Source organism: Benincasa hispida, chromosome 8 (genome assembly GCF_009727055.1).
Source record: "Benincasa hispida cultivar B227 chromosome 8, ASM972705v1, whole genome shotgun sequence".
Lineage (NCBI taxonomy): Eukaryota > Viridiplantae > Streptophyta > Magnoliopsida > Cucurbitales > Cucurbitaceae > Benincasa > Benincasa hispida.
The window spans coordinates 64625206-64648829 of NC_052356.1; the positions used below are offsets into that span (position 1 = coordinate 64625206).

Genomic DNA, 23624 nt, shown 5'->3' on the forward strand with positions numbered 1-23624 from the left:
TAATTAAGCCGATAAATAGAATCATTATGCGTTGTCGGAGCTTGAATTTTCTCTACCAACTCAGCCACTTGGATCTTATATTATCTTCAGAATTCACTAACTCAGCCACTTCGCTCCGGCGACGGGAGCTTGAATTTTCTCAAATGTCTGCATTATCGTTACCGATTCTCAGAGTTCCGGTTCGATCAAGCCTTTCCTTCTCACCCCCGACCATTCTCTCTCCCCCGTTTTCAGTTCGCGCCAAGAATTTCTCTTCACGTTTCGTGTTTCGCCAGGCCTCAAATGGAACTAACCCCACCAGTGAGACTGTTTTTGCTGTGTCAACAATATCAGTCGACAACTCTGAGGAGAGTGAATCAACTGCATTCGTGATTCGAGCCCGCAATCGAATCGGCCTCCTTCAGGTGATCACCAGGGTTTTCAAGGTCCTCGGCTTGCGCATTGACAAGGCTACTGTGGAATTCGAGGGTGAATACTTCACCAAGAAGTTCTTTGTCAGTGATTCGCATGGCAATAAGATTGAAGACCTTCAGAGCATTGATAGGATCAAGAAGGCACTTATGGAAGCGATCGATGGCGATGATTTGACGATCTCCGCCATTCCTGCCACTCGTGGCATTGTAGTGAGGAAGCCCGGGTTATTGTCTACCTCAGGTGAACGGACAGCGAAGGCGGAAAGGATGTTCGAATTGATGGATGGGTTCTTGAAAAATGATCCGCTTAGCCTTCAAAAGGATATTCTCGATCACGTTGAGTACACAGTTGCCCGGTCTCGCTTTAGTTTTGATGATTTTGAAGCTTATCAGGTAATGTCGTTTAACTCATTTTGAATTTCAAGCAAAAGATTATCGAGTAGTCAATTCAAGAATAGGTAGCAGATATAGCGATTTTTCCGGACCGGAGTAGAAAGCGCTAACTTATGGAAAGAATAGATTCCTGCTGTTTAGAAACTAGACGTGTGATTACATGTGAAACTTCAGAGATGTCACATTCACTTGGAGAAACGATAAGCTGTAAGCTTTGACCCACGAGTTGATAAACAAATTGGAGTTTTGAAAAATATTTTGTTTGTATGTCTTACTGAGTCTGTACATGGCTGCCGTTGTATAAGAATGAAAAAAATGCTATTTTAGGCTAATGGAACAATCTCAGGAAAATATCATACAATTACTCTCATGATATAAGCTTGACCCACAATTTTCTCCACCATGTATCTGAGTTAACGTGTGATTGATTTTCTTTCCTTCAACATTTCAAGGTCTATTCTGACATAAATATCGAACTCTCCCATTTGTAGAAACAAATGAAATGTCAAAGGCAACGAAGTTCCAGAAAGAATAAAAATAAAAACAAATACAGAGATCACACACTCAACAAAGGTGTTTAGATTAACAGATTTAAATTTAAGAATACTTAAGAAAGTTATATACTATGAAGCACAGATACTTCATGTGAGGCAAAGAATCCGTATCAGACATGTATCAGATATCGATACTTCCAGATACTTTCCAGATACGTATTTGATACGCGATTTGACGTATCTATTTCTACGCGTATCTTTTTTTAAAGAAAAAAGACAAGCAATTCATCTAATCTTTTCCAATCTAAAACTAGGAAATCTATATAAAAAGCTCACTACTCGAGTCCAAAACTAAAAGGAAAAAAAATAAATAAAAGACCAAATCTTAGAATAATCTAATCTTCATCTTCACATTTGAGTCCCCACAAAGTCTACCAAAATATAAACCATTTGGATATCTTCAATAATTCCATGAAGAAGTTCTTCGTTTATCTTTATATTTCTCCCTCTAATCTTCTTCTTCTTTGTAATATGAGTCATTTTTCTATTGTATTTTATTAATTATTGTACTTAAACATCTTAGATGTTGCTTTTTTTGTACTGTATTTCAGTGTTTGTATTCTATTTTGTGCTATTGTTATTAACTTGTATGCTAAATTTATCTATATCTTAGATTCTTTTAAGATAAAGAAAATGTATGTTCAATGTATCAGTATCTTCGCTTTTTTAGAAATATATTAAAAAAAATATAAAAAAATGACGTATCCTTAGACGTATCTGTATCTTAGTTTTTTAGAAATTGACGAATCGCCATATCCGATCATATCCGTATCGTGTAACCGTATCTGTGCCTATGCTTCATAGGTTATATATCATCACTATTATATTTATACCCTATCATTGAAGTTCTATTATATTTCTTCTTATTACATATCTGTATGATGTATTTAGTACAAATTCATTCTGGATATTGATTTCAAACCCTCTAATTTACTGAAATATCAATGAAAATATTGGCATGTGAATTTTACTACATGGATGCAATGTAACTGTATACGACACGACCTTTTTCTTGTATAATTAACAGGGTATTGTTGTAATGTCTCAAAAAAAAGGGAGAGGGTATTGTTGTAATGTCTCAAAAAAAAGGGAGAGGGTATTGTTGTAACTTGTATTTGTAGGCATCTTTTCCTAAGCAGCATGTTTTGTGACATATATTTATGATCTTTCTTTCTAAATATAAAATACAAAAGTATCAAAATCCTGAGCCATGTTGTAACAGTTTCGGCAAATTATTGTTTCATCATGATTTATATTCGAATTGACTATTGTTTTCATCATTATTTGATGATTGATTTTGAAAAGTGGTGTTTGTAGGCTTTATCTCATTGCACAAGAGATCGATTGATTGAACGATGGCATGATACTCAGCTATACTTCAAGAGGAAAGATCCTAAGCGCGTATACTTTCTCTCACTTGAATATCTTATGGGTATTTATGCACTTTTCTGGAGTTAAAGAGTTTCCTTTTACAATTCTGGTGTTGTTTCCTCTATCCCAAGCTGGTAATGTGATAAAAAATGATTTTGGGGAACCCTAAGAGACGTCAAATTTTGGTGTTTCTTTGAAATGGAATGCTATGGTTGTGTAACTTCTTTCTGAATTCTCTTAAAAAATCTTCTAGTATTATGGTGTTAGCTGTTAGCTGCTGTTGTTAGATAACTGTCAACTGACAGTTTGAACAAGTGCAGGTATAGCCAGCTTTTCATCTGGCTGACACTGGATTATGAGTGTTAAACCCATTTTCAATACAGTTTTTAGCAGTTGAATATTGGATCCATTTTTAGTATATTTTTGTTTTCTTATATGTATAAAAAAAAATCAAGGTTATTCAGTCATGTAACTTTTTTCTTTTTTGGGACAAAATAATGAAACTCTTTGAGTTTATTATTTTGAGAATGCATATTCATAACAAAATTGGCACTTTTCAAATGTGTCACCTTCTTTCCATTACAATCATTTCTAACTTCAATATTTTACCTACTTAAATGCTCTAGCAGTTTGATAGGATTGTAATTTAATCCTCACGTTCAATGGTCTCATATTCTACACAATCGATCAAATTAGGTTGAAAGACTTGAGACCCATCATCGTGAGCCATTTATTTCTTTTTATTTTTCTAGCTGCACATTTTGTTTCATATTTTTTCTATCAACACTTTGATCTTACAGTTGGTTGCATTTGAACTGAACTTGTGTGTTGGACTTTTAGTTTGCTATCTAAAGGTTACTCCATCTGGTTATATGCTCTTGAGAATCATTGTTATTGATTTTTTCTCTCTTCCACTTCCATCGTCTCTTGTCGTCCTTCCCCTGCTATCAGTCATCTTTTATAATTGTATTTCAGAAAACATTCTATATTCTTGAAGTTGTCCACATCTTTTTAGTCCTTGGTTGTTGACTATTGATGCCAATATAAAGCTTTATTTGAAACCAGGCCGTTCTTTGTCAAATAGTATTATCAACCTTGGTATCCGTGACCAATGTGCTGATGCTCTGAGCCAGCTTGGTTTTGAGTTTGAAGTTCTGGCAGAACAGGTTAGTGCATACTTGGTAGTCAATTTGTTGAAATCTCTGCTATCTTAGCTTTCTTGAATGGTTCAGCTCAATTAGATTTCTAACCAGATGCAACTTTTTTTCTTCTTCCATATTATACCATATAAAAATTATGGCACAGAAGAGAGTTTATGTTTGTTCTCATTTACCCTTTTTTTTCCCCCTAAATAAATCTAAAAATTTATTTTACTTGCATGTGTTACTGGACTAGTACTAGCATGACCAGCGTATATCTGGTTAAGGTTTGACCTTGTCAATCATTCTCAATCTCAATATTCCAAGTTGTGTTGTTAGCAGGGAATAGGAATGATGTTGCTGTTGCTCTTCTCTTCCACCCATTGATTTAAGAATTTCCAGGCCTTTTGCCTGTTTAAATATCATACGATGTTTTCTTGTTTACCACATTTTACCATATCACTTTTCTTTCTTATGCTAACTGTACCTAATGTTCCCAGGAAGGAGATGCTGCTCTTGGCAATGGTGGTTTAGCTCGTCTTTCAGCATGTCAAATGGATTCTCTAGCAACTATGGACTTTCCAGCTTGGGGGTATTAAACGTGGAGATAAGATTTAAGAATTTCATGTTTATGAGTAGTTATAAGAATCTTGATACCCATAGTACAGTATCTAGTGGAGCTTAGTGTTTAAGAGTATGAATTTGTAATTGCGCTCAATCTTTAATATTCTTTAGAAAGCTTTTGAGCTCCTTGTCCTTTCTCTCTAGTAGGATATATTAAATTCAGATATTATGACTTTCTGTGCGTGTGAGAGCATGTCATCCTAAAATAATTATGTTTCTATCTGTAGGTATGGACTACGATACCAGTATGGATTGTTTCGTCAAGTCATACTAGATGGCTTTCAACACGAGCAACCTGATTATTGGTTGAACTTTGGGAATCCTTGGGAAATAGAGAGAGTTCATGTAACATATCCCGTCAAGGTTTGAGAATGTCATGTGTCCTATCTTTTTGAAGCTTTCCTTTTTTTTCTTTTTGTTTGAATTTTGCCTTAAAGTTCTGACTTATTGTCTGTGATGCTGGTTTAGTTCTATGGCACTGTTGAAGAGGAAATTTTGAATGGAGAGAAGTACCAGGTCTGGAACCCTGGTGAAATGGTAAGAAACATCTTTCTTATTTCAGTGGTCCAAGTGCTGTTTATTTAATGCATTTTTCTAATTTTTTGTTTTTCTCGAGAAAATTAATCATAGACTTTTGAAACCTACTCCCTAGGTTGAAGGATTATCTCAAAGAACTAATCGGCTGACTTGTCCGACGCAATTATTTTAGGTTGAAGCAGTAGCCTATGACAATCCTATACCTGGTTATGGAACAAGGAACACCATTACTCTCCGTCTCTGGGCCGCCAAACCAAGTAACCAGCATGATATGGTAGTTACTGAATACCAATATAATATTAATTAACTCCAATGTATATTTAATATCATTTGTATGAAAACGCATAAGTTTCACTGTTTAGCTGTATATATTCTTCATTGCATGATGCATTACAAAAATATGAGCTCTTTTCCAGTAATGAAGATTCAAAGTTTATTATACTCTATTTGGTAGCTGTTTTGGAATTTCTATTAATCTCTGTTTAAAAACATGGCTCTAATACTGCAGAACAATTTTGTTTCCAGGAAGCATATAATACTGGGGATTATATTGATGCTGTGGTAAATAGGCAAAGGGCAGAAATGATTAGCAGTATTTTGTACCCAGATGACCGTTCTCATCAGGTTCGTTTTATGTTTATCATATCTTCTTTTTTATGATGTGGTTATATTACTCAATCATAGAGGGAACCAACTACCGAGACAACAATGCTATTAGATGTGCATTTTATTTTCTTGACATTATTAATACTTGCAATTAGTTTCTTGTATTTTAATTCATCACATGCTCTTGTTCTCCTCCATGGCTTCAATATGCTCACTTTATGAGCTTGTTGTTTTTCAGGGGAAGGAACTGAGACTGAAGCAACAATATTTCTTTGTTTCCGCATCCTTACAAGACATCATTCGCAGGTTTAAAGATGTTCATAAAGACTTAAATCAGTTTCCTGACAAGGTTATAATTCCTGTAGTTTCTTTAGCTGTTAGGAACTTAGGATTTCCTTCCATTTCATTGAAAATAATTTATAAATCCAGAGGGATTAACATGATTGTTTTAAATTGGATCAAATATTTTTCATCTTTAATTATTTTCTATTTTATTTTTGAAGATATGTGGTTTTTAATTTACAATATTCCCGGAGATCAATATGCAACTGAATGGGGGTTTTTTCCTGATACTAATAACAAATATACCTTCTTGGAATTTAGTGAACCAATCTACCAAAAAGGAATACAATTAAATTTGTGTTTAAATTAGTTGAGAGCTGCATACTGCAGTTGTTCAAGAGGCCTAATACTAATACTCTTCACCTTTTGAAGTCTTCCTCTTAGGTTGCTATTGGGTACTGCCTATAGCTCTTTCCTCTAGCCTCCCAGCTTATATTTTCCTCTTAATTTCTTGATCAGAGTTGTCCTTTTTGTTTCTAACCGACTCCTAACCAAATCACCAAGGACCCTCTCTGAAATTAGGTCTCCTTCTCTGCGATTTTTTACTTGGGCTGTTGGGAACTACTTCTTTCAAGTTATTGGTTTTCAGCTTGTCCTACATAGGGACTACAGTCAGACGATCAAGAGTTCCTCTTCCATCTGCAGTTCTGTGAAGGGTCGTTTCTTATGACTAAGTGGTCTATGTGCAGTGGTGTAGGGGCTGTGGGGAGGGAGGAACAATATAATATTTAGAGGAGTGGGACTGTGCAAATGTTTAGTCCTTCACTAGGTTCTATCTTTTGGGTGTCAACATCAAATTCTTTTTGTTATTAGACTCTAGGCCTTATTTTGTTTGACAGGAGTCTCCTCCTTTAGTTGGATTCCCTTATTTTGTGGGCTTGGTTGTTATTCTTTTGGATGCATTATATTCTATCATTTTTTTCTGAATGAAATCGTGGTTGATTATCAGGAAAAAGAAAAAAAAAATCTCTTTCCATCCCTTCTAATTTTTCAGGTGCTGTGCCCACCTTCTGTTATTTTCTAGCAAACACAGAATGGGTGGGCAGCTTTACGTTTCTACCAATTCATGTTTTCTACAAGAAAAAATTTTGTTCTTGATGTTAAAGTTTGTTTCTTAGGCATTGGTACTGTGCTTTTGTTCCATAAGTTGTGCCTACATCTTTGTATCAGGTTGCTCTGCAACTGAATGATACTCATCCGGCTCTTGCAATACCTGAGGTCATGCGAGTACTCGTTGATGAAGAACATCTTGGGTGGAATAAAGCATTTGACATTATATGCAAAATCTTTTCGTTCACAACTCACACTGTACTAGCTGAAGCACTGGAGAAGATCCCTGTTGATCTGCTTGAAAGTCTTCTCCCTAGACATTTACAAGTATGTTCCGAACAACGTTGTTTGTTTTATTTATCACAACTTTTGTTTTCCTTTGTTCTGGAGGTTAATGGCGAGAATTGTTCAGGGTCAACAAGGCTTCTCAACCTTTCTGTATTCCTTGTGTTGTCTTAATTCCTTTTTGCCACTTTTTTTCTTCTGATATTATCTCATCTGCTTATTTTAAGAAATAAATTTTAGCTTATGAGGCATTGTTCTTGTTAGATTATATATGACATAAACTCATATTTCATGGAGGAGTTGAAGAAGAGGATTGGTTTAGACTATAATAGGCTGTCCCGGATGTCCATTGTAGAGGAAGGTGCTGTGAAGGTATTGGTAAACCCATCCCCATTCTCTATTTTTATGAAGTTTTCATTGTTGTTGGTTTTCGAATGTTTTATCTAATTGTTTGGATGATTTCATTGATGATTGTTACAAATTTATTATTTTATGTCATATTACAGAGTATTCGTATGGCAAACCTGTCAATTTTTTGTTCCCATACTGTGAATGGCGTATCCAGATTACATTCAGAATTATTACAAACAAGGGTATTTAAGGTATTGCAAACTTCATCAGCTTTTGAGAGACTTGATGCAAGTAAGGCTATAGAGTTGATACCTGAACATTTTTGCAGGACTTCTATGAGTTGTGGCCAGAAAAATTTCAGTACAAAACAAATGGAGTAACCCAGGTTGGAAGATTGTAGTGATGTGGTACATATGGTGGCACGTGTCTGATCATATCTTTTTCTTGACTGTACAGTGATTGGAACTAAGGGGACTAGCAAATATGATGAATGCACCCTATTTCACCCTTTTTTTGGCGAATTAAATATGAGCCGACCTATTTATTAACTCTTTTACAAGTAAAAATATCAGCTGAGTATGCCATGTTTTCTAATAGTTTTGGGAACTTCAATATTTCCCTTGGTCATTTAAATTGATTTTGATTCGTATTTTACTTTTGTACTGATAAATAAAATGCTCTTCTGGTTGGTGCCATCTTGATCATTAAGGTCATGGATATACTTGTTTGGTTATTTATTCAGCACCATAAGTTCATATATTCCACGTATTTGGAAAAAATCCTCATTTCTCTTTCTTGTTTTTGGTTTGCTGAGAAAAATTCAAATTGGATTCCATGAAAGTATATGACCATTCTGTTCAATGACTGATTTCCACAGCGTCGCTGGATTGTGGTGAGCAATCCTAATCTATGTGCTCTCATCTCAAAATGGCTTGGGACAGAGTCTTGGATACGTGATATTGACCTTCTTATGGGCTTGCGTGAATATGCCACCGATATTTCCCTGCATCAAGAATGGCGAATGGTAATTTATTCCATTCATTCTGTTGAAGCTTGATTGACTACCTGTTGTGGATGTTGGGTACTTAGTCTTGTAGCGTGAACTTGTAGGTGCGGAGGGTAAATAAAATGAGGCTTGCCGAATACATTGAAGCAACAAGTGGCCTCAAGGTGGACAGATATTCCATATTTTATCTCTGATTTTACTTGCTTGCGTTCAATCTTCTTTATTCAGGTGTTGCTGTATTTTATTGTGGTAATACATATTCTCTCAACTAATGCAGGTCAGTTTAGATGCAATGTTCGATGTGCAGATAAAAAGGATACATGAGTACAAAAGACAGCTGCTGAATATATTAGGCATCATCCATAGATATGACTGCATAAAGGTACATTGGAAATGTGATTGTTTTCCTTCTTTTTCTTGATTGGAGAAGACGGAATGCCATGTCAGTTTTGAGGAGTTATCTTCGTCAATCTCATAAATTCCATGTCTGGGGTCTCCTATTAGATTTTCCTTGCTATGGAACTTATACATTTGTTACCACTTATTTGCTTATTGCAGAATATGGCAAAGGATGACCGGAGGAAAGTAGTACCTCGCGTCTGCATAATTGGAGGAAAAGCTGCTCCTGGTTATGAAATGGCAAAGAAGATCATCAAACTTTGTCATGCTGTAGCAGAGAAGATTAATAACGACAGTGACATAGGTGATCTTCTAAAACTGGTAAGCGGCTTTTATTTGATCTTCATATTAGATATCTCAAGTCTTCTGCTAGCTCAATCCTCTATCTTGTAAATGAGCAATAGGTATGTGTCCCCACAAATACCTCCTACGCTTCAACCAACTTTCACCCACTTTATAACTTTTGAAATACTGCAGGTTTTTATTCCTGATTACAATGTATCCGTTGCTGAATTGGTAATACCTGGTGCCGACCTTTCGCAGCACATAAGGTTGATTGATTTTCTTATGATATAAAATAGAACTGTTGTGAAGAATATACAGTCACATAATAATCAGAAGCTAGAAAGTAGTCCCAACAGAACACCAGGAACAAAGCCATTCAAACCATACAGGGGTGAAACAAACCACACCATTGCAAGTATCCTTCTAATATCCACAATAAGAAATGGGGGAATTCATTACAGCAATGTGCAAAAATATTGAACTAGTAAATTTTTAATAATTAAAAGAATGCATACCTGAAAAACTGATATTGTGGCTCAAATTGATTTCTATTTTGAGTTCGATATTACAGGATGTCCAATGTCCATCTCTTTGATAATTGAAGTATATGCAAAAAAACTCCACTAAGCTTTACTTTTTTTTCTTCTTTATCGTCTTTGGTGCATAACATGCAATAAATTTTGATGTAGTACTGCTGGACATGAGGCATCGGGCACTGGTAGCATGAAATTCCTTATGAATGGCTGTTTATTATTAGCTACAGCAGATGGATCCACGGTTGAAATAATTGAAGAAATAGGGGAAGACAACATGGTGAGTATATCTTTCTTATATTTATAGCTTATCTGTAGGTTCTTTATTAAAATTTTTCTATATTGAAAAGATCATACCAAATCATCCTGCTTTTTGGCAAATTATTGGTTCTTGTAGTTGTAAAATCTTAGGTTTGAGATAATTAGAAATACATAATTCCATTCACTAAAGATATGAATATATACAAATGTACCAAGAGTGACCAAAGAAGGAAAGCATAGAAAAGGAAAATATAACAAAGATATTTACAATAATGGAAAATTATAACAATAGAACTATAACACTCCCCCTCAAGTTGGAGCATATATGTTAATCATGTTTAACTTGTTATATAGATAATCTATACGTATTTTATTCAACGCTTTTATGAAGATATCTCCTAATTGTTCTCCAATCTTCACACGTACTCTGGATACCAAACATTGTTGAATTTTCTCACATACAAAATGATAATCAACTTCAATATGTCATGAAATACTAGATTTAATGCAATATGAAGTGCTGCTTGATTATCACACCACAATTTTGTCTATGTGGTGATTTCAAATCTCAACTCAACAAGAAATTGATATATCCAAATCAATTCACACATAGACTGTGCCATTGCTCTATATTCTGATTCTGCACTTGAACATGACATCACATTTTGCTTCTTACTCTTCCAAGAGTTCAAATTACCACCAACAAAAACACAATATCTTGAAGTTGATCTTCTGACTTCTTTAGATCCTGCCCAATCGGAGTCTGAGAAACATTCAATATTAGTATGACTATAATCCTTATATAATAAACCACGCTCGGGAGCAGCCTTTAGATAACACAGAATTTGTTCCAATGCAGCCCAATGATCAACTGTAGGGCATGACATGTACTAACTCACAATACTCACCGAATAGGCTATGTCAGGTCGAGTCACTGTAAAGTAGTTAAGTTTTCCCACTAGTCTCCTATATCTTTCAGGATCTTTTAACAATCCTCCATCTTTTTTGAATTGTAAGTTGGGCATCATTGGGGTACTACATGGCTTAGCTCCTAGCTTCCCTGTTTCAGTTAACAAGTCAAGTACACATTTTCTCTGTGATAATAGTATTCTTTTCTTGCTTCTTATTACCTCAATTCCTAATAAGTATTTCAACATGCCCAAATATTTTGTATGGAATTAACTATGAAGAAAGGTCTCTAGGGACTGCATACCTAAATCATCATCACCAGTAATCACAATATCATCAATATATACGACTAATAAGATGACACCACTCTTAGATCTCTTAAAAAATATCGAATGATCTGATGTGCTCTTCCGCATTCCAAAGCTTTCAATCACCTGATTAAATTTACCAAACCAAGCCTATGGACTCTGTTTTAATCCGTACAAAGATTTACGAAGGCGACACGCTGTTCTATTCTTCCCTTGAGCAACAAACCCTGGTGGTTGCTCCATATACACCTCCTTTTGAAGATCACCATGAAGAAATGCATTTTTAATATCAAGTTGATGTAAAGAAGAATGATTGATTGAAGCTAATGACATAAACAATTTGCTAAAAAACATTATTTTCTCTTATTTCTCTTAGGAGAAAATGGTTTCTTAAATAGAAGAAATACCCAATTATAGATAAGGAAAGAATAAAAAACAACAAATATAATATAATAAATACAATAGAGAATTTCACAATAAAGGAAATAATCAACACTCCCCCTCAAGTTGGTTTGAAGATATCATTCATGGTTAGCTTGTCAATCAACTTGTTGAATTGTCACTTTGGAAGACCTTTAGTTAACCATCTGCAATTTGTTATATTGTCGGAAGAAAGGGAATGCATATTATTCCTGCATCAATCTTCTCCCTTATGAAGTGTTTATCAACTTCAATATATTTTGTCCTATCTTGAAGGATTGGATTGTCAGCAATGGAAATTCAATTCTTCCAATAGTCTGAGAGAAATTCAAATGTGTATTTCTTCCAATAAATGTGTATGGCCATTGTCTGAGAGAAATTCAATTCTTCCAATAGTCTTCTTATCCATATGCCCTCACAAATACCATGTGTTAATGCCTTAAGTTCTGCTTCAACACTACTTCTTGCAACCACACTTTGTTTTTTATTTTACGAAGTAACCAGATTTCCTCCAACAAAAGAGCAATAACCTGAAGTGGATCTTCTATCAGTCGCTCTACCTGCCTAATCAACATCAGTGTAAACCTCAATATGTAGGTGGTCTTGCTTTGTGAATAATATACCTTTTCCTGGAGTACCTTTCAAATATCTCAAGATTCTATAAACTACTTCAAAGTGAATGGACTCGGGAGCATGCATGGATTGACTTACCACACTAACTACGAAAGCAATGTTAGGACGTGTGTGAGAGAGGTATATGAGTCTCCCCATAAGTCTCTGGTACTTTTCTTTTTTCTTTTACCTCTTTCTCAGTTGCAACTACCAATTTTAAATTTTGCTCAATGGAAGTTTCTGCTATTTTGCAACTGAGTAAACTTGTCTCATTCAGTGGTCAAGAATATAACTTCCTCTAGTTGACAAGGATGCCACTTTTATACCTAACAAACTCCATGCCTAGGAAATACTTTAAGGTTTCCAGGTCCTTGATTTAAAAATCATTAGCAAGGTTTTTCTTCAAGATATTCAGTCTTGTCTCATCATTACCTGTAAGAATGATATCATCAACATACATTATCAAAACAACCAACTTACCACTTCCGGTATGTTTATAAAACATAGTATGATCCGCTTGACTTTGACTGAATCCATATTTTGTGACTACCTTTCCAAACATTCAAACCATGCTTTGGGAGATTGTTTAAGCCCATATAATGATTTCTTTAACTTGCACACTTTGTTAATCCCGAGATCCACCTCAAAACCAGGTGGCAAGTCCATAAAAACCTTTTATTCAAGATCCCCATTGAGAAAGAAATTTTCAACATCAAGTTGATAAAGAGGCCAATCAAAATTAACTGAACAAACAACAAGACTCTAATAGAATTAATTTTAGCTATTAGAGCAAATGTTTCTTAATAATCAATGCCATAGGTCTGAATGAATCCCTTGGCAACCAATTTGGCCTTGTACCTTTCAATACTACCATCAACTTTACATTTTACAGTGAACACCTATTTGCATTCCACTGTTTTCTTACCTTTTGGTAGTTCGACTATGTCCCATGTGCATGTTTCAGCGCATTAATCTCTTCCATCACTGCGAATTTCTAATTCAAATCATTTAGGGCTTCTTGTATATTCCTTGGAACAAATAGGTTGGTTATTTTGGATATGAAAGCTTTATGACAATCAGAAAATCTATGATAAGAAAGATAGTTTGCAATGAGATATTTGGTGCACTTATGAGTACCTTTCCTATGGGCAATTTGAATATCAAGATTAGAGACATCAGGTAAAGGATTAGAAGGAGATGAAGAACTAGGAGAAATAGGAGTAGAGTGCTTAATACCTGGATCTTCAGGATCATTTATCGGAGTATCTGATTGGTCCTCCTATGATAAGTCAACTGTCTGTTCTCGAACTCTTTGAGTCAAGTTTCTTCTAGTATAAACTTGAAGTTTAGGATTTCAATTTGTAGAGTCATTTTGTTGTGTTTCTCCCATGAAGAAGAACTCTCCATACTTGGCATCGAAGGACTAAAACTCATAATTTCAGGACCACTAATGTTTGGGAGAGATGAAGTGTCCCAAAAATTATCTTCAAGGTTAGATGTCTCCCCCTGAAGATAATTTAGGCCAAAAAGAAGGTTGATTTTCTAAAAAAGACTCATCCATACTCTCAAAATACTTGTTGGTCAAAGGATCAAAACATTTGTAAGCCTTCTTATGAGAGACATAGCCTATAAAAATGCATTTAGTGTCTCGAGGATCAAGTTTAGTTTGAGAAAGGGGAGGAGTATGGACATAAGCAAGTACACCCAAACAATTTAATTGGTAAATCAGAGAACAATTAGTTATTAGGAAAAAAAAACTCATTGAAGTGATTCAAAAGAGTTTTAAAATTCAAAACCTTAGACGACATTCGATTGATCAAATATGTAATTGTAAGAATGGCATCGCCCACAAATATTTTGGAACATTTATAGAGAACATAAGGGCACGAACAACTTCAAGTAAGTGGCTATTCTTTCGCTCAACAATGTCATTCTGTTGAGGCATGCTATGACACATAACTTGATGAAAAATTCCCTTATCTTGCAAAAATTTGATTAATTGTTCATTGAAATATTTAGTGTCATTATCAAAGTGAAAAATTCAAAATTTAGTTTGAAATTGTGTCTCAATCATATTGTAAAACCAAACAAAAATCTCTTTTACTTTTGACTTTTTTGTTAACAAATAAAGCCAAGCTAAACGAGTGTGGTTATCTATAAAGGTAACAAACCAACGCTTACCACTATGAGTTAAGACTTTAGACGGACCCCAAACATCAGTATGAATTAAGGAAAAATGTGATGAAGCCTTGTTGTATGATTTAGGCAAATAGGTGGATCGATGATGTTTGGCAAAAATACAACTTTCACATCGAAAAACTGAACAATCAAATCCTTTAAATAAATCGAAAAATAGATACTTTAAGTAGAAGAAATTTGGATGCCTTAATCTACGATGCCAAAGCATTATAGTTTCTTTAACAGAAGGAGAACAGACACTACTCAAGCCCTGAACATTTTTATGACTAGTAAAAACTTCATCAAAGTAATAAAGATCATAAATCATCCTAGCACGTCCAATTATTCCCACGAGTCCTGATCCTGAAAGATACAACGAGCTTCACAAAAGATAACACAACAATCAGCATCCTTAGAGATTTTACTAACAGACAACAAATTACAAGCTAATTTTGGAACATGAAGGACAAAACATAACATAAGTTTTGTAGTCTGAGGAATAGTTCCTTTTCCTGCAACAGAGGTGAAGCTACCATCGACAATGTGAATTTTTTCATTGCAATACATAGGAGAATATGATTCAAATAAATAAGAGGAACTGGTCATATGATCAGAGACTTCAAAATCTATAATCCATCGAGTTGAATTAAGGCAAGAGAGAGCTTGAGGACAAATACCTGATTGTGCCAAGGAAACACTAGGATTACCAGATGATGAATTGTTCTTTAGTAGCTTCAGAATTTGATCAATTTGCTCTTTATTAAACGGGCTGGAGTGAAAAACATTAGCATTAAAGGTATGCTGATGGGAATTTCGCCCACCTTGCTTAAAACTTTTCCAGTTCACAGGTTTTCCATAAAGTTTCCAACAAGTTTCACGTGTATGTCGAGGTTTATTGCAATGGTCACACTAGACATGAGGCTTTTCATGTGGCTTGTTGGATCGATCAGAAGCCTTCATTGCAGTATTTTCAATCACCAACGTAAAGCATTCAACTGAATCAATAGGTTTTTTGCAAATCATGACATCCCTGCGACTTTCTTCCCTGTGAACTTAAAAAACATCATTATTAGTTGGAAGAGTTGTTTTTCCAAGTATTCTACCTTCAACTTCATCAAACTCAACATTGAGGCCGGCAAGGAATTTGTAAATACAACCATCTTAGTGCTTTTGGTCCTCTGTAGACCTCCATTCATACGTATCAAAGAGGTCACGGTCTTGCCAAATCCTTTTTAAGGAGTGAAAGTATTTTGTAACTGGGTTGTTTCCTTGTCGTATATCACCCAATTTCAAATTCAACTCAAACACTTGTGACTGGTTGCCTAAATTAGAATATATCTGAGTTACACTATCCTATAATTTCTTGGCAGTAGAGTAACACATATAGTTACAACACATGTCTTCAACCATGGAATTGATAAGCCAAGTCATAATCATGGAGTTTTCAACATCTCATCCAGCGATTGAAGGGTCATATGGACTAGGAGCGGTTTTTTCTCCCTTGATGTAACCAATCTTCTTTTGTTCACGAATATACATTCGAACACTTTGGGACCAACAAAGAAAATTATCCCCACTAAGTTGAATGGAAGTTATTTGGACAGTGGGACTGGTTGAATGGACACGATTGTCGCAAACTCTAGTGATGGGTGCCTTAGTGTCTGACATATCGTTGAAGAAGCAAAGACCCAAAAAATAAAACCAATAAATCTGAAAAAGAAAAAACATCAAACAAAGGCTTAAACAAACCAGCAACTTGATGGGATGATTGACGGACGGTGGCGATGGGCAGGGTTGAGTAGTGAAAATAGCGATCGGCGACGACAAGGTCAGACGATGAAGGCAAACAACGGACGAGCGTTAAAACTAAAAAACACGGCAAAAAAATGTGACCAAAACACGTTCGACAGAGATGCGACGTTCAACGGCGGCAAACAAATGGAGACTGATCGGCGACAGTGACAGAAGGTAGGTTTTTAGAAAATTAGGGGTTTTTTATTTTGTTGAGGGGGGGGGGGGGATCGGGGTTTCAAAACCTTTGAAGCTCTGATACCATACTGAAAATCATTATTTTCTCTTATTTCTCTTAGGAGAAAAGAGTTTCTTAAATGGAAGATATGCCCAATTACAAATAAGGAAAGAATAAAAAACAAGAAATATAATACAATAAATACAATAGAGAATTTTACAATAAAGGAAATAATCAACACAACCTTACAAATTCCATTTTTGCTGCTGGAAAAAAAACATCAGCATAGTCAACGCCATAAGTTTGTGGGTAGCCTTTTGCTACAAGGTGTGCTTTTAACCGAGCAACAGAACCATCAGGATTGATTTTAATCGCAAACACCCATTTGCAATCGATAGCCTTCTTTCCTGCAGGGGTAGAAACTAAATCCCAAGTACAATTATCATTTAAGGCAGTCATCTCCTCCACCATTGTGGTACACCAATCAGGATGAGACAAAGCTTCATGAACAGGTTTAGGGATGGATATAAACTCTAAGGATGCAATGAATAAACATATAGAAGACGACAAATGGTTATACGAAACAAAAGAGGAAATAGGATGAACACACTTACGTTTACCTTTACGAAGAGCAATAGGAAGATCATCACTCGTTTTCGGATCCACTGATGAAGAAGACTCTGGTAAGGGCATAAAACTGAACTAGACAGAGAAGCCTTTGATACAGGGTATGGAACTGAAAGAGATAAAGAAGCCTCCGGTATAGAGTACTGAAGGAGGTGGTTGTCGAGTATAGACCTTAACAACAGGTGGAAGAATAGAGGTAGTCACAGGTAGAGATGAATCGGGAAGAGTATCAGAAGAGGAAACAATTGTATAAAATGGAAATCATCCTCTAATTCTTTATGCTCCTTCTGGCTCTTATTCGAAGAGAAATAAGGTGATGAAAAGAATGAAGAATGTTAAAAAAGCATGACATCAGGAAAGACAAGATATTTATTTAGACTAGGACAATAACACCGATACCCCTTTTGAACACGGGAATAACCAAGGAAAATACATTGTAAGGACTTTGGATCCAGTTTAGTATGTTGAGACCGAATATCTCGAACAAAGCAGGTACAACCAAATATTTTGGGTGGAATGGAAAACAAATGTTGTCTGAGGACATAAAGTACGAAAAGGTATCTCACCCTTAAGAATGGAAGAGGGCATATAATTTATTAAGAAACAAGCTGTGGAAATAGCATTAGCCTAAAAAGATTTTGGAACATGCATCTGAAACATCAAAACTCTGGCTGTCTCAAGGAGATGACGATTCTTTCGTTCTGCAACCCCATTTTGAGATGGAGTATCGACACAAGAAGATTGATGAAGAATGCCATGGGCATCTAAATAAGACTTGAGTGCATGAGAGAAATATTTTTTAGCATGATCGCTCCATAAGATTTTAAGAGCACCATTAAACTGAGTTTGAATTTCAACATGGAAGTTACGAAAATGAGAAAGTAACTCAGAATGATTTTTCATTAAATATAACGTCACATGAGAATAGTCATCAACAAACTTAACAAAATATCGAAACCCTCCTTAGACTCAATAGGACGTGGACCTCAAGCATCAGAATGGACTAATTCAAACGGAGCACTAGCTCGTTTATTGACACGAGGATACAAATTCAAACGATGAAATTTAGCAAACTGACATGACCCACAATCTAAAGAAGACAAATGTTGAAGTTGGAGACGAAGACTCTTCAACACAGAGCTAGACGGATGACCCAAACAACAATGTTCTTCAAAGGGAGACAACACGCTAGAGCATGTGATGGTTGTAGGTATTTGTGGTTCAAAGATGTAAAGATCTCCAAATTCACACCTTTTACCAATAGTCTGCTTCATTGTAAGATCTTGAAATAAGCAATAGCCAGGAAAAAAGGAGACGACAATGAAGATCACAAGTGAATTTACGGACCGAAATCAAATTAAAAGAGAAATGTGATAAATTTAAAACTGATGACAAAAAAATTAATTCAGTAAAATGGACGGTTCCCGGTCCTAAAACAGGAATGGAAGTTCCATCAGTTAGAGTGACATTAAGTGAAGAGGTAGTACAAAGGTTAGAGAATAAACTGGGGTTACATGTCATATGGTCTGTAGTGCCAGAGTCAATGACCCATTTCGAAGTAGAGGAAAGATGGCATTTAAAGATGCTACCTGTCTCTACGATGGCAGTAATGAAAGTAAAAGGTGATGTCGTCAATGACTTTTGACACTGTTGAATTTAGCAAACTCCTATGCAGAAATCGTAATTGACTTGTCAAGATTATCAGGAGTAGAAGCGACATGTGCAGATGACACCCTCTGACCCTTATTCAATATTTTTTTGCATTCACGTTTCGTATGGTCAGATTTACTTTAGTAATAGCAAACAATACCTCCTGAATTTGATCGTTGGTTACTGGGATGACCTTTGGAGCTATTCGATTCAACCCACTTATTACCTCTATAATCATTTGTGCGCCTAATCAAAGCATTGCTACAATCAGAAGACATAATTGTTTGTGGCTTCTTTGTATGAAGTATTCGAGTATAAGCTTCTTCCAACGATGAGATCTTTGAGCTTGACAATACTTGATCTTTGGCCATCTCATATTTAGGTGCAAGATCAACTAAAAAACTCATAATAAACAACTTTTCATGTTGAGCCATTAGAACTTTTGGATCCACGCTAATTGGCTTCAAGGCATTGAATTTCGTACATGTATTTTTACCTCCATAAAGTAACTTGTATGGGATTTATACAAAGTCTTACAAACATCAAACACTCTATTAATGTTCTCTTTCTCATAATAAAGAAAATCCAAACATTCCAATAGTTCCTTGACTGATTCGCAGTGATTTACTTATTCAACCATTTCACAATCAATAGAATTTTTTATTTGTAGAAGCATTTTTTAATTATCCCGCCACCAATTTTTTTTTTAATAGCATCAGTGGGTGGCTCTTTCGTGATGTGATCATTCAACTCAATGTTCCTAATAAAGTGGCGAACATTTGATCTCCATGAATAGTAATTAGATCAATTCAACTTGTGTTCAGTTACTTTTGACACCATAGGAACTATCTCAGACATGACTACTGGTTTCTTGTCAACCATTACTGCAAAAAAGAAATACCAAATAGAAGAGAAGCAAATCTTAATTTACCGAAGAGATGTTTTTTTTTCCTCCCTTCAATGAACCACAAACTGTGAGTATATAGTCCAAACAAACACACCACCAAAGAAAGGAAGCAACTTCGATGGCACCGCAAGAGGATGAGCAAAAATAGGTGGTGCACACCCTTACACGCGCTAGCACGTGGATCGGCGACAGAAGGAAGAGGCCACACGTGAGCCTCACTCGCTGGTTAGATGAATGTCGGACTTTGGGGTTCTTTAGATCGACAACTGGGCTCCTCGATGGACTAGGCGATGTCGAAAAATAACGAAGAAAAAAACGACCCTCCCTTTTCTCATGTATAAACTCATCTCTCCACAAAATCTTAGATGTAACACAAACGAGTTCTAAATTCTCGAATCCTAATTGTCTATATATCTGATACCATGTAAAACTCTTAGGTTTGAGAGAATCGGAAATACATAATTCCATTCACTAAAGATATGAATATGTACAAGTGTACAAGAGTGACCAAAGAAGGAAAACATAGAAAAGGAGAATATAACAAAGATATTTTGATGGAATATACTAGGCATACAGTAGAAGCAATCAGAATCAATAAACACTCTATTTACATTTAATTTGAGTTTCAAAAGCATGCTAAAATACAATTTCAAAAAAGAGGGTTTCATGAACTTATACCTTTGAAGAAATTGACCGAATCCAAGCTGCTCCACGAATTTGAGCTTCAAATCGACAGTAGACCACCAAGAGTGTCTTCTCTACTATTCTCCAACTTGAATTTGAGTGGTGAAACTCAAGATTGATGGGAATTGAGTAAGAAAATATGAGGATTTGGAGAGAGGTTTGAGATAGAAGTTAGAATGTTGTAGAATTTCTCAAATTCAGCCTTCATCTATCTCCACCGTTCAAAATTGAAGCTTTTATGTATCTCATACATGCAAGCACTAAGCTCCACTAAGAGATTCAACTCATTGACACATCAAAGAGCACGTGAAAGTGGGCTAGGTGTTGGATTTGAAATTAATCCACTTCAATTGGAAAAATGTAGATTTTTCCACTAACAATTGATTTCTATTTTTTAATTAATTCCAAATTAGTTAAAACAAAATTAAAATTCTAAATTTGAAATTTGATAAAATCAATTTAATATTTTAAATAATTAATTAAACATATTTAATTAATAATTTAATATCAAATATTAAATTAACCAAACACCTAATTGATACATGAATCCTATTAATGTAATCAATATTTAAATCAACATTAAATATTTTAAACTCTCCAATTACGTTTAATCTCAATAAAATTAAACGTTAATTATATCAAATATAATTATTCAAATCTTAATTTGAAATTGAACCATTCAAATTCAAATCCTAATTTAAAATTTGAACACTTCAAATTGAATTTGAAACTCCATACTAATCCAAGATTTACGAGCTAGTAGAGGGACCTTATGGACCTACAGATTATGAGCTCCAACGATTTGAGATTAATTGACTAAACTCTTTAAACCAAATTAATCAATATTCGTTAACTATTGAGATACATTACTATAGCTCAGTAGTTTCACTTTTCTCACTATAGATATATTTTTGTCCACGTGATTTAACCATAATTAGTAAGTCGACCCTTTACAGGTTGTTTGTAATAACGGTTGGGTCAAATGTTGTTTTACCTCCGAAATCACATCTTGCTCTTTAAGTCTCATTGATCCTTTAATGAACAATTGGTTTGCGATCCAATCACTAAACCGAGTCCCTCTAGGGCCAACGAGAGGGTGGGGCCCTTTGTTCAAGACCTGGATTCAGTACGTAAGAGAACAACCTTTCTACTATGCCTAAATCGAGTAGATGTGAATTTCGTCTTGCACCCAATGTCCCCAGTTATCTACCAGTCTTATCCTGAAATGGGAGGTTTATTGAGCTAGCGTTGCTGAGCCAACCCCCACCTATGTAAATCTAAGGATAGTCCCGAATAAATAGGAGTTCATAGTTAGCTCAGGATTAAGGTCGAGTTACCTAGGTTATCGATTTGAAACAGTTAGTCTTAAACAGTAAACAACGTTATAAAACAAAAGTTACTTATTTCTTGGTCCAATCTTATGCAAACTCATTGTGTAGGATGCCCCGCTTCTCATGTCACTACATGAACGAATCAGGATCACTTCGTTTGTAGCATTTTACAACAAATTGTAACAACTACAGAGTCGGCCGTATATCCATCTTTATGTCGCCACATAAAGTTCAAGTATTCATATAATGACGTGGATCGTTGATTTATTGGATTTAGTCTTAACAAGTGCAATTTACATATTCAACAACAGTTTTATTGAATAAACGTCAATAACATATCTATTGATGATAGAAAATGTTTAATATTACAAACTGCGAGTTTTAAGATATATAACCCAATAGTTTACAATAATGAAAAATCCTAATAATAGAACTATAACGGTAGGCAATGAATCAGACAAGGATAATGGTGAAATTACTTGAAGTTAATATAGTCCATGAATTAGTTGAATAACAATTATTTTCCAAATGCAAAATTACAGTCTCACATTATATCTGTGTTGTTAGGTTACCAGAATCTTGTATCATGTCTTGGTTGTCTTAGCGCTAGAGAGAAATTGAACTGATATTGCCTCTCACAACTGGTCAATCGCACCTTGTCCTACTCCTTTCTATTTCCAATCCGAGGTGTTTGTTCTTCTCTTTTTACATGATTAAGTCAATCTCACACATACGAGTCATCTCGAAAAATTTTAGGTAGGCTGACTGCCTGTCCAAGAAATAACCACCATACCGTTGCACCTTGAAACTGAAGCTATCTTTTATATAAGTTTTGGCTTTTTAGATGTCAGAAACCTTGAGTGCACTAAGTTTACGTCAGGAAATAAGCATTTACAGTAGTTCCAATATATTTGGTTCAGTTTTTATTTGGAGCTAAAGTTCATGAAGTTCCAACATTGCGTGAAAAAGGATCTACAATTAAGGTGCCCCTGCAATTTGCTCGTGTTGTAAGGTATACATACAATCACTCTCATCTGTTATGATCTACTGGGGAATGGAATGCAGAATGACCTTCCTGTCCTCAATTTTTAAAATCCTTTTCATGTTTTCTGTAATGGTTTTAAGAATGGTTCGGGATGGTTATTTTGGCTTCCAAGACTACTTCAAGTCGTTATGTGACACAGTGGACGGGAGTAACGATTATTATCTCCTTGGAGCCGATTTCGAAAGCTATTTAGTGGCACAGGTATTCCTTTGGTTTCTTCAAATGTGAATTCAAGGGCTTTGATGTTTAATAGCCTTTCCTCGTAATTTGTTTACTATGATAAAGATCAATTGTATTCAACTCCAGGCAGCGGCAGATAAAGCATTTATCGATCAAGAGAAATGGACGCGGATGAGCATCCTCAGTACTGCCGGTTCTGGTAGATTTAGCAGTGACAGGACCATCCAAGACTATGCAGAGAAGACTTGGGGAATAGAGCCTTGTAGATGTCCTTTATGATCCTCTCCTGAAAGAAAGCAAGTAAAGCGAGCAACTAGAGAATGCAAATGACTCATAAATAGTACTGATGAGTGATGAATAAGGTGAAGTTTCCTTTCTGAAAGTTTCTTCATAGTCTTTCCTTCCCCTGTGTAATGAGGATTAACTGTATTTGTACACTGTAAGGAAGGTTGGAATCAGTGAAGTCTTACCTTTAAATACAAAAATTATAGAAAGCATAATAAGAATCTGCAACTGTTTGTAGTGTGGGAGATGCTGGCTACAAAAATGCCTTGAAGTTGTACTATGAGACCTCAGTTTGTAACTCAAAAGGGAGAGATTAATTATCTCTTCTCAATATTAAAAAACATGGAGTTCAATTATTCATTTTGTAGCT

General features: G+C 35.3%; 1 protein-coding gene across 2 annotated transcripts; it reads left to right on the forward strand.

Moving 5' to 3' along the window:
* On the forward strand, nucleotides 1–23624 carry LOC120083159 (glycogen phosphorylase 1-like). Of its 2 annotated transcripts, none has more exons than XM_039038760.1 (22): nucleotides 1–806; nucleotides 2678–2792; nucleotides 3797–3897; nucleotides 4371–4462; nucleotides 4722–4857; nucleotides 4963–5031; nucleotides 5204–5305; nucleotides 5557–5655; nucleotides 5876–5986; nucleotides 7150–7356; nucleotides 7579–7692; nucleotides 7821–7916; nucleotides 7994–8050; nucleotides 8543–8689; nucleotides 8776–8835; nucleotides 8949–9053; nucleotides 9230–9391; nucleotides 9548–9621; nucleotides 10045–10168; nucleotides 22665–22756; nucleotides 22870–22990; nucleotides 23096–23624. In XM_039038760.1, exons 1-22 carry the CDS (start codon nucleotides 27–29, stop codon nucleotides 23246–23248), a joined length of 3117 nt encoding a protein of 1038 aa, XP_038894688.1. In that variant the 5' UTR covers nucleotides 1–26; the 3' UTR covers nucleotides 23249–23624. The 2 variants fall into 2 exon arrangements, with proteins under 2 accessions (XP_038894688.1, XP_038894690.1); XM_039038762.1 differs by having other exon boundaries at nucleotides 2–806; nucleotides 7579–7686.

Bases quoted from the DNA above. Each gene is read 5' to 3' on its own strand.
- LOC120083159 (XM_039038760.1), top strand. From the start codon at position 27: ATGCGTTGTCGGAGCTTGAATTTTCTCTACCAACTCAGCCACTTGGAT. The intron at 8,690-8,775 runs GTAATTTATTCC...GTGAACTTGTAG, and splicing joins TGCATCAAGAATGGCGAATG to GTGCGGAGGGTAAATAAAAT. The intron at 22,757-22,869 runs GTATACATACAA...AATGGTTTTAAG, and splicing joins CAATTTGCTCGTGTTGTAAG to AATGGTTCGGGATGGTTATT.